General features: G+C 43.5%; 1 protein-coding gene across 1 annotated transcript in view; it reads right to left on the minus strand.

The window, feature by feature from the left end:
- The window catches only part of AGMO (alkylglycerol monooxygenase), a 679,770-nt gene that overhangs the window by 177,643 nt on the left and 489,956 nt on the right, over positions 1–12,171 (minus strand). Inside the window, exon 13 of the mRNA XM_069211800.1 lies at positions 2,564–2,669. Coding sequence (XP_069067901.1) covers positions 2,564–2,669 — 106 coding nt within the window. The remainder of the gene's footprint in view (positions 1–2,563; positions 2,670–12,171) is intronic.

Below are 12,171 nucleotides of genomic sequence, written 5' to 3' on the forward strand. Positions count from 1 at the left end.
GGTAATCCAACTTGTGCCAGAAAAAGCGACATAACTAGCCTATTCTCATAAGGGACATTTTCAAAGTCCTTCCCGTACAGTACACGTTTTAATGTTTTCCTGCTCGCGGCGAAAATGTGCTAGAGCGTCCTGTTTTTTCAAGGAAGTCATTTTTTTCTGAGAAAAATGCTTGAAAGCATTCTTCCCCAAAAGCAAGAGTATCTCACTCGTAGCACAGTTTATTCTTTCCAGGGATGAAAACAACTGGTTTCCACTTTACGGCCTTCTCTGCAGCCCAGTGGCACTTCATAAACTATTCCAACCTCCATCTTGAAAAACACTATCGCCCATACTTGGTAAGGACTGGGAGAACACCTTGGAAAGTCCCAGTGGCCCTTGCAATAGTTTATGATGTGCCGTGTGATTCTGCAGCGGAACTGAACAGAGTATAGAAACTAAGTGCAGACTACAGCACAAGATCTGTGAACATAAATATGCCAAGAACAGGGAGATGAAAATTGGTCATAGCGTGCCAAACATTGCCCTAACAACCCGAAACGCACACTGTCCAGGGACTAGTCACACGTTTTGAGTTATCTAAGTAAGGCAAACTAATTAGAAGTCAAGGAGATTACAATCTAAGTGAAGGCAGTTGTTTATTTTATTTTTTTACTTCAGGAGACATTCAAAGCCCTCAGGTTAAATTCGCTGTCTTTCACTCTTGCTTCATTATTTTTCACTCCCTGTCACTGCTGTGTACTTTATTTTGCAGCTCCGGATACCAGAGACATTGATTCCAGGGTTCTGCCAGGGCCACATTTTTCTCAGCTAAGTGATTTTCATACTGAATCGAAATTGCACCTGCCTCTGCCTCTAAGCATTGCTTCCACTGCTGCGCATTGCTTCCTATTGGCCGTGGTCAATAATTAGACCGCCCCAAATCTAACATATTATATGGACTGCCCACACTCCAAACTAAAGTGATGCTTACATTTTTAATGCACTATTTTTAACAGGAGCGACTTACCCCAAGGGCCCTGTTCACAATTGATAATAGGACACTTGGTCATCTATTTTATCTGGGTCTGCACCATATTGTGGAACATGGAAGCCCAGGGCAATTAATAGCCGCCCTGAGACTGTGGCCAGTGGTGAAGAGAAATGCGCAATGTACAATCTGACTTTTGGTGAGGAGACAATAGATATCATCTTCCACTAGGGCACAATAGGTAAGGGCTGCTTAAGAGTAGCTACTCCTGGGCAAGGTCTAAGGGCTACATTTATAAAGGCAGGTAGGGAGGGCAACTAGAAAATATCCTGCTTTCCACGACAAAGGCAGATCTGGGGGCAAGAAACTACACTGGGTCATCATGACCAAGATGGAGTGCTACCGATGTATCACACACTTTTAAGAAAAGTTGGAGAGAACGCTAAACACATCCCTCTTCATCAAGGCAGAGTAATCTACAAAAAACACCCTTTGCCCGAGACCAAGGCAGGGGGAATGACAATCACCTCTGAGCCTTGGGCACAGAACAAATACTGCAACACCTATGGGCAAGAAGGCAAAGCACTAAATATCTTCATCCACTTTGGAAGAAGGGGGCCACAAAATACACCCCCACCTCAGGGAAAAAAATAAGTGGAAAGTAATCTGTCAACTCTAAGAAGATTGGGGTGGTGCAAACAACTCACCACCTTTTTGCAACGTAAAAAGGCTAGCAAATAGTCCCCACCATTGACCAAGGTCCAAACGAAATGACATATCTGTCTCTCACTGAATAAGGTGGGGGCTACCAAGTATTGGATAACTGGAATGTTGGGAGCTCCACTGCAGACAGTGGAGTGCTCCGGACTTTTTCTGGCTGGTAAAAGCCCGGGGAGTCAACATTCCAAAGTTCTTTGTTCACAGCAACAGCTGTGAACAAAGGCCTCAGGGAGCCAGAAGGGATTTTAATCCACTGGGGTTTAGTGAGGACTTTGTTTTGTTTATTCGAACATTCTGCCCTCTAGTGGCAGAATGTTCCAATAGACTTAGAGCCCGCGGGCTCTACCTGCAATTAAAGGCCTGCTCCCTTGTTCAGAGCTAGGGAGGGTTCTAAAGCTATAACCCATCACCAGTGCGCAATTTATGCTCAGACCGAAGACGTGTTAATGGCCCTTAGGGGCCTGGGGCCATTAACCTTCATTATGCTTTGGGAAATTAAATCGGTGCAAACGGAGGTGCAAATGTAACTCTCGGTACAGTGACGGAAAAAACTGACAGTTTAAGTTAACTCACTGCATGTATTAGTCATATCATATATATATATATATATATATATATATATATATATATATATATATATATATATATATATATATATATATATTTCCCAAATGTTTCAGCGCCCTTAGTTCTTGAGGTTCCTTTTGCCGTCCACAATTGCTTGGTCGGTGGCTGTTGTGTGTGAGTGTTGCGCTGTCCCTTGTTCCTGGAGATTTTATTAGTTCGTGGCGTTTCATTGCTTGTGTGTTTGACGTTGTCACCAATACCATAATCCGAAAAAAAACCACTCAGAAGCAGTTAAGACGAATGTCTTACCTCAAAAGCAAATTCCAGAGACGGGATGTCGGTTGTTAGGTAGCCACATGTGTGCAGCATAAGGAAGGTACCACAGCGGAGCGTTTCACAGATGGCTGCGTTGTGTCTGTGGCAGAGAGGGAATGGCATTATATTGACGCACGTTCATTTACCCTTGTCAGATGATCACTTCTGGAATAAATACCTGTAAATTTACTGTGCACGGAAGGACTGAGGATTTATTGAGAGCTGCCGCACTAAGTGCACTGAAAACTACGGGCTCCATTTATGTGTGTAAATATTAACATGCACCGCGAAACGGTATCGTCTGATGTAAAACATATCTTTGCACCTTCAGTATCCGTTGGAAATGACTGTGTTCTCTTCTCCAAGAGATTACCTGTCTTTTAGTTTCCAATTATACCTCATCATATTTTAATTGGAATCCACATTCACCTGCATATGCTCCATCTGGTGGTCGCGGGTGCACGGATATGAGCCGATATTGATGAAACTCGCACAAACACAAGGAGGGCACAGACAGGGAGAGGCGCGAGCACAACGAGGCACTCGGAAATGGAGCCATTGCCTAACACTGGGACACTGACATGGGAATATGGGGTGTGTGGGAGGCACGTGTACAAAGTAAACACCAATTAAAGGGAAACACAGGGAGAAAAGGACCAAGAACACAGAGAAACAGACTAGCACAGGGGACAGAAGTTGGAGAAACAAGAACCAAGGGGGAACATGTGGAGGCAGAGTAGAGACAGTGGGAGACATGGGAATGATGCCCAAGCCCTCTGACATGGGCACATCGCTTTGACAAACAAACTACAGCCTGTACCAAATGCCAAATCAAAGAAAAAAATATATCCTAAAGGAGAGCAGACCACTACAAATTCACAGCAATGGCATAAGCGTTTTAGAAATACAAAGTGGCACACATCGCTGTATGTTCTCGGGTTCAAGTTTTCTATTCTCCACAGCTGCTGCTCTTCACGTTTCACAGTCTGATTTTCATGCCTCACTCCTCCTCCTCCATTACCTGATTTTTTCCATAATTCATAATCCACTCCTCCTACAATCTTCTTCCCTTATTCTTCATTCAGTCTCATTCCAAAATAATGCATTACATTTAAATCACCATGCTTTATTTTTTCCCTTCGTGCACAATTATTTATTCTCTATTCCCTTTCCACCCCGTCCAATGTAAAAAGATCGCTGTGGTCCATTTCTACTTTTGTACAAAACCCTCTATTTGCCATCATATCTCCTTCATCATCCATTTCCAACGCGCTATTCAACTGCCTCTGTGCAACATCCTCCAATCCCTCACTTTTCCTTGCAATGCAACTTTCCTTCTCTAGAGTCCTCTATTTTGTACATAGCTCTTCATTCTACCCAGGCTTTCCTTCTTCCTCCCGGATCATCCATATATCCGTGTGGTGTCCATCCTCCTCCAGATACGTTCCTACATTCTACCTGTTCCATCATCTCAAACACAACTTTCAATCGATCACCATTCTCATTCATTCCTCTTCCATAAACCATCTTCCAATATCCATTATTTAGTCCACTTCCATCTGGCTCTCCGGCCAGTGTGCAGGCTGGGGTTTCTGGTCCTGTGGGTCGCCACAGCAACAAAAAAATGTCACACTGGTCCATTCAAACTGGAAAATCTGGCAGTGCTGGACTACCCGACAGGCCACTGTAACATAGTCTAGGTGTAGCTAGGTATAGAAAATCTTTACTTACGTGTCTGTAGATATATTGGTCCTCAATATTGTGGTCACAACATTGTAACGAGGCCCAGACGAAATTTGAATTACAGCAGTGTAATTTGCGTCATTTCAAGAGTTTCACGTTATGTTTGTTAGATGAAATTCCCGTAATTATGCGCTGTTTGTGGTAAACTTTCACCTCAAATGCAAGGGAGCAGCGCAAATGGCCAGAAAGCCAGCGGCTTTTGCTTGAACCACTTGTGATTTTTGAACTATTTTAGCGCAAAATAGAATCTCATGTTAGTTTTTGAAACGAGGATGTAGTTGACACTACCATATAGCTCTAGCTAGTGGATTCACATTTTGCGTAATTCTGCAGAAACTTTGTGCAATTACGTTAAAGGAATTTACATAAATTTAACAAACCCCTAAGGTGACCAATCAATATTATTTCTGTGATGTTCTAGACCCACACCTACTGTCCCCGTTACATTCGTGAATCTATACTTAAAGTTGTACTTTTGGGTCTCACATTTTGCTTCCACCGACTGCAGCACACAGTAGAGCAGGTCAGCTCCGTTCAGCTACTGGATAATTTCACTTTCAGTGACAGAAATTTGTTCTTTCACAATAAGCATATCGGCACAAAAGCTAGTTTCCTTTTCTGTGTGTGTGTTTTTATTTATTACTTGATGTTGCATTTGTGTTTACCAAAACAGAAGACGATTTACCAGATGGGAGCACAGGCCACATTTCATGCTTAATCAATTCCTGACAGCTGTAATGCTGTTGTAAGTTCCTTTTGGAGTGTCATTTGCTTTCTGTTTGACTATTGGTATTTCACAGTAAGACAGATTGCATCCTTTTGAAACTGTTCAATATTAAGTTATTGAAAGCTGCAGTACTGTACAAGTAATTATAAAAGCGGATAGTTCTTCAGAACGCATTTATTGTGGATTCAATTTTTACCAATGGTTCTTTAATAAACTTTGCCCAGGAAGAAAACCATCACTTATAACACTTTTGAAAAAAATGCCTTCTCTCCTTTCTTCTTTCTTTCCTTCTTCCTTCTATCTTTTTTCTTTCTTTCTTTCTTTCTTTCCTTCCTTCTTGTTTACTTTCATGTTTTCTTTCTCTTTCCTTCCTTTTTTCTTTTTCTTTCCTTTCAATCTTTTCTTCTTTCCTTTTCTTTCATTCTTTTTCATTCATTTTTTCCTTTTTCCTTTCATTCGATTATCTTGTTTTTTCTTTTTCATCCACTTTCATTGCTCCTTTCTTGATTTCTTTTTTCTTTCAATGCTTCTTTCTTTTGTTATTTCATTTCTTCATTCCTTCTTTCTTTCCTTTTTCTATTCATTCTTTCACTATTCTTTCCTTTTTCTTTTCCATTCCTTCTTTTCTTCTTTATTGCCTTTGTTCTATTTTTTCTTGCTGTCTTTCTCTCGGGCCTTTTGATTCCTTCCTTCTTTCTTTCCTTCCTTCATTGTTTCTTGCTTTATTTTGTTCCTTCTTTCCTTTTTTCTTGTTTTCCCTCTTTATTTCCTTCTTTCCATCCTCTTCACTGACCTTTCTGTCTTGCTTTCCTACTTTCTATCTTGTTTGTTTCCTTCCTTCTTCTATCTTTTTCTTTCCTTTTTTTTTTCTTTGTCTTTCATGCCTGCTGTCATTACTTCTTTCTTTCTTTAATTCCCTTGTTCGTCCTTTCTTGCTTTATCTTTCCTTCGGTACGTCTTTTTTTCTACAAGGTCATTCTTTCCTACTTTCTTGCATTCCTTCCTTCTTTTTTGTGTTTGTTTCCTTCTTTCTTGCCCTGTTTCCTTCCTTCTGTCTTTCCTCCTTTCTTTCCTTTTCTTGCTTTCCTTATTTATTCAATTATTTTTTCTTTCTTTCTTTCTTTTTCTTTCTTTCTTTCTTTCTTTCTTTCTTTCTTTCTTTCTTTCTTTCTTTCTTTCTTTCTTTCTTTCTTTCTTTCTTTCTTTCTTTCCATCTTTCTTGTCTTCTTTTTTATTCGTTTTCTTTCTCTTTCTTTCATTCTGTCCTGCCTTCTTTTTTTCTTGCTTTCTTTCGTTCTCAAAGGCAAGAGGCTGGCACGATCTGCATTTTTAGGTCTGTGTAGCCAAGACAATTTGATTTTACTAAAATTATGCGCATGACATAGTTACGTATAGAGGGTTTCAGCCACACTTAATCCACTTGTCTGTGGATGTATCTATTACATGTTCCTCCAACCCTCTGGAGCATGTATCACCCCACTTCAGCCACTGGCTGACTTCACTATTAGTTGCTGCCCTTTTACAAGGAACACATCCACAAACAAAGCAGTTCCCCTCAGTGCCATGGAGTATTATGGTAAAATGCGCTTTTTTGAGACTGGAAAACAATTTGGCTTCAGTAAATGTTTTTGCTTATATTGACAAACTCCTGGCAGCTTACCAAACCAAAAGTTTTGCAAAAGCCATGACAAAACAAAACAAGAATTACCAAAAGGCTGCGTTTGTCAATGCTAATTTGCCAATCTTATTCTTCCTATTCCCTCATCCTTTTACTCTTTGCCACACAGATATTTAAATTCATGCTCCTTCTTGTCCTTAGGCATCCTATATGTGCAAGCTTTCATGTATGCTCATTTCCCCCATGCAAGCTACATAGTATATGTACCCCATATTGGGTACTCCTACTAAACAACAATCTTTAATTTTCTTCCACGTACTTCAAAAACTGTCTCCTCAATTTCTAAATGTTTGATAGGATTAGAATAATCGACATAGTGGCACCGTCTGCGAAGGTGTGTTTGGAAGTCTAATCTGTACCCAAAAGCACACAATGCGAGCTACTCCCAATTTGTAGCTGGTCACATGATTATAAGATATTTACATTCTGGGAAACGCATGTCTGGATACGTTAATGCATGATCAAACGTGACTGCAGGACAGATTCGGAAAGTCTGGGTAGATTAATGAGGGGTTCGTAACATATTCAAATTCAACCATCTGGAAAGTATTACAATGTAGAAATCACAATCATGCGGGACTGAAAAAAAATCGCATGTATGAGTTTGTTAAACACGTGAAAAGGAAAGCCTTGGATGTTTAACATATTTTCAATCAAATGTTGGCACAACACTTTAATTTTAATCAGTCAGCTGCAAAGTAAATAACAGGAGTAAATTACATGTGTACAGTATAGCTGCCAGACGTTAGTAGTTGTACGACTGAAGAAAGTGGTTCTGGTGATTTCTTTTGGTCAAACCCATTTCAAAATATTTCTTCAAGAATGGCTTTCACCAGGTTGACAAAATCGACCTGCTGAAAATCTTTCTTGTAACAAAAATGTATTTATTCTGATGTCTTGACCGTTTATTTGCTTGAAAAGGGGTTGCTCCCTGTTAGACCTGACAGCCTTAGGGTGGTCACCCCTAACTTTTTGCCTGCCTCCCTCCACTTTTTGCACACTGTTTTTGCTGGCTTTTAGACTCTGCGCACTTTACCACTGCTAACCAGTGCTAAAGTGCATATGCTCTCTCCCTTAAAACATGGTAACCTTGAATCATACCTGATTGGACTATTAATTTACTTATAAGTCCCTAGTAATGTGCACTCTATGTGCATAGGGCCTGTAGATTAAATGCTACTAGTGGGCCTGCAGCACTGGTTGTGCCACCCACTTAAGTAGCCCTTTTTCCTTGTCTCAGGCCTGCCATTGCAAGGCCTGTGTGTGCAGTTTCACTGTCACCCCGACTTGGCATTTAAAAGTACTTGCCAAGCCTAAACCTCCCCTTTCTCCACATATAAGTCACCTCTAATGTGTGCCCTAGGTAACCCATAGAGCAGGGTGCTGTGTGGGTAAAAGGCAGGACATGTACCTGTGTAGTTTACATGTCCTGGTAGTGTAAAACTCCTAAATTCGTTTTTGCACTACTGTGAGGCCTGCTCCCTTCATAGGCTAACATTGGGGCTGCCCTCATACAGTTTTGAAGTGGTAGCTGCTGATCTGAAAGGAGTAGAAAAGTCATATTTAGTATGGCCAGAATGGTAATATAAAATCCTGCTGACTGGTGAAGTTGGATTTAATATTACTATTCTAGAAATGCCACTTTTAGAAAGTGAGCATTTCTTTGCACTTAAATCTTTCTGTGCCTTACAATCCACGTCTGGCTGGGCTTAGTTGACAGCTCCTTGTGCATTCACTCAGACACACCCCAAACACAGGGTACTCAGCCTCCCTTGCATACATCTGCATTTTGAATGGGTCTTCCTGGGCTGGGAGGGTGGAGGGCCTGCTCTCACACAAAGGACTGCCACACCCCCTACTGGGACCCTGGCAGACAGGATTGAACTGAAAGGGGACCTGGTGCACTTCTTAGCCACTCTTTGAAGTCTCCCCCACTTCAAAGGCACATTTGGGTATAAAACAGGGCCTCTGCCCTACCTCATCAGACACTTGCTGGAGAAGAAACCTGAACCAGAAACTACATCCTGCCAAGAAGAACTGCCTGGCTGCTCAAAGGACTCACCTGTCTGCTTTCTACAAAGGACTGCTGCCTTGCTGTTGGCCTGCTGCCTTGCTGAACTCTTGTCTGGCTGTGAAAGTGCTCTCCAAGGGCTTGGATAGAGCTTGCCTCCTGTTCCCTGAAGTCTCAGAACCAAAAAGACTTCTCTTTTTCACTTGGACGCTCCGTGGGCCGAAAATTTCGACGCACAGCTTGTTCCGCGGCGAGAAAAACGCCGCACACCGACGCTGATCGACGCGACGCCTTCGGGACGACCGGAACTTCGACGCACGGCTTCGCCAGGACAACGCCGCCCGACCTCTTGAGGAGAAATTGACGCGACGCCTGCCGTGAGATCGTAATTTCGACGCGCAGCCCGCAGACCGAAGCGCAGCCGGAAAACAAGCAGGAAAATCCACGCACAGACCCGGGACATCTGGTAATCCCCGCGATCCACAGAAAGAGACTGTCCACGCGCCAGAAAACGACACACGACTTCCCCGCGTGAAAAATAACGACGCAAGTCTGTGTGTGCTGGGGAGAAATCGACGCACACATCCTTTTTCCACGTATCTCTTCTTCTGTGGCCCTCTGAGGAGATTTTCCACTCCAAACCAGGTACTTTGTACTTGAAAGAGACTTTGTTTGCTTTTTAAAGACTTAAGACACTTTGGGCCTGATTACAACTTTGGAGGAGGTGTTAATCCGTCCCAAATGTGAAGGATATACCACCAGCCGTATTACGAGTTCCATAGGATATAATGGACTCGTAATACGGCTGGTGGTATATCCGTCACTTTACCGTCACTTTTGGGACGGAGTAACACCTCCTCCAAAGTTGTAATCAGGCCCTTTATATCACTTTTCAGTGATATCTCTACAAATTCACATTGCAACTTTATTCGTTTTGACCTACAATTATCCTGATAAATATTATATATTTTTCTAAACTATGTGTGGTGTATTTTTGTGGTGCTATATGGTGGTATTGTATGATTTATTGCACAAATACTTTACACATTGCCTTCTAAGTTAAGCCTGACTGCTCGTGCCAAGCTACCAGAGGGTGGGCACAGGATAATGTTGGATTGTGTGTGACTTACCCTGACTAGAGTGAGGGCTTTTGCTTGGACAGGGGGTAACCTGACTGCCAACCAAAAACCCCATTTCTAACATTGGTGATCAGCGGTGAGGATAGGACTTGTATTTGTGCAGTGACATACAGTAGCTAAGTATTTCACTACCTACCCACAGTTGAAGGTCAACTTGATTTTTATCTCTTTTTTGCAAATTCGTTTTTTCCTGACAAATTTTCAAAAACTAAATCCTCACTCAACATGTCTCTGACTGGGTCTCAGATAGGAGACTTTGATCTAGTCCTGTTGGATACATATACGGTCAAACAACTAAAAGGATTCTGCAGGGCAATGAGGGTACCCACCCAAGGGGCCTCCAAAAAGGAGGACTTTCAAGTGGCGCTGAGGGCCTGGGCAGAAGCCCATTTAGAAGAGGATGATGAGGAAGAGGAGTCAGACAATTGCCCCTCAGAGGATTTGTCACTATCCGTGGATGGTGTTACCACTGCAATTGTGCCCCCTTCCAGACCAGGGAGCAGTGTCTCTGTGTAAAGCCTGACCGCAGAGGAAAGGAGAGAGGAAAGGGAGTTCCAATTGCAAATGGCAAAACTGAAAATTGAGGCTCAACAGGAGGAAAGAAGGGCAGAGAGAGAAGCCAAGCAAGCTGAGGCTGAAAGAGCAGCCAAACAGATTGAAGCTGAAAGAGCTGTAGCTGCAGCTGAGAGAGCCTTGGCTGAAAAGAAACTGTTATTGGCTCATGAACTGAGTCTAAAGGAGCTGGATCTCAAGGCAAAGCAGTCTGAATTCAGCAATAATGGTGGCAGCATACTGACAGGACCGGCTGGAGAAAAGAAGGTTCGTATACCCAAAAATGTGGTGCCCAGTTTTGTGGTGGGAGATGACATAGATAAATGGTTAGCTGCTTATGAAGTTGCACTAAGGGCTCATGAGGTTCCTGAAGGGCAATGGGGGGTAGCTATGTGGGGTTATGTACCGCCATTGGGGAGGGACACACTTCTCACATTGGATCAACCTGATCAAAACACATACCCACTTCAGACAGCCACTTTACTTGCCAAGTTTGGGCTGACCCCTGAGGGATACCGTCAGAGGTTCAGAGACAGCACCAAACAAACCACACAAACATGGGTAGATTTCTTTGACTTCTCCAGTAAGGCACTGAATGGATGGGTGCGGGGCAACAAAGTAGATGATTATAAAGGTTTATATGACTTGATTCTGAGAGAGCATATGCTTAATACTACTTATACAGAGTTGCACCAGCATTTAGTGGATAGTAAGCTGACTGATCCCAGGAAGCTTGCTGAGGAGGCGGACCTCTGGGTTAGCACCAGAGTGTCCAAGAAGGTACCTGGGGGGGACACCCACAAAGGTGGTCAGGGTTCCCAACAGAAGAAAGAGGGGGAGATAAACTTACAGATAAGGAACTCTCCAAAGGCCCCCAAAAGAATTCCCAGGGAGGGGGTGGCAACCCTTCCTTTTCCAGATTTGGGAAAAAGCCAGGGACATATGATAGGTCAGGATAATCCAACCCCAAATGCATGGAGTGTTACCAGTATGGTCACTATAAAGGCGACCCCCAGTGCTCCAAGAGAGCACCGTTCACTACCGGACAGACACCTGGGTTGACTAGTGTAGCGCTCGGGGGGGAGATGGACCCAGATAGCTTTGGGGAACAGGTAGAGATTTCCCTAGTGTCCCTGGGAGAAGGAGAAATGGTGCCCAAAGCCCACATGCCCCAGAATACTTCCAAGTACAGGCAGTGGGTCACCATTGATGGGCAGAAGGTGGAGGCTCTGCGTGACACAGGAGCCAGTATGACTACTATCAAGAGTCAGCCGGTGTCAACAGAGCAGATAGTCCCTAATACATTCCACCAGGTCATAGTCGCTGACAATCGTGAGAGTCACCTACCGGTGGCTCTGGTTCCCTTTGAGTGGGGGGGGGGTCTCTGGTACTCTGAAAGTAGCTGTGAGTCCTGCCATGCCTGTAGATTGTCTGTTAGGCAATGATCTTGAGCACACTGCTTGGAAAGAAGTGGAGCTCAGGTCTCACCTGGAGATGTTAGGGTTACCTGAGTGGGTCTGCATGACCACACGGTCCATGGCTGACCGAGAGAGAAGTCAAGGGCGTCTGGAGCCTGGAACAATGGCCCAGAGAGCTGCCAAGAGGAGGGGCAAGGGGCGCGGGAAACCGGCCCCAGAAGTTCCCGCAGTGGCTGACAGGGCTCCTGAGGAGGAGGCTCCCGAGCCAACTGGGGAAGACATTGCCACCCTAGGTGACTTACCTGAGCTTGCTGGCTGGCAAGTTGAGGGTGGA

Source organism: Pleurodeles waltl, chromosome 10 (assembly GCF_031143425.1).
Source record: "Pleurodeles waltl isolate 20211129_DDA chromosome 10, aPleWal1.hap1.20221129, whole genome shotgun sequence".
Classification (NCBI taxonomy): Eukaryota; Metazoa; Chordata; class Amphibia; order Caudata; family Salamandridae; genus Pleurodeles; species Pleurodeles waltl.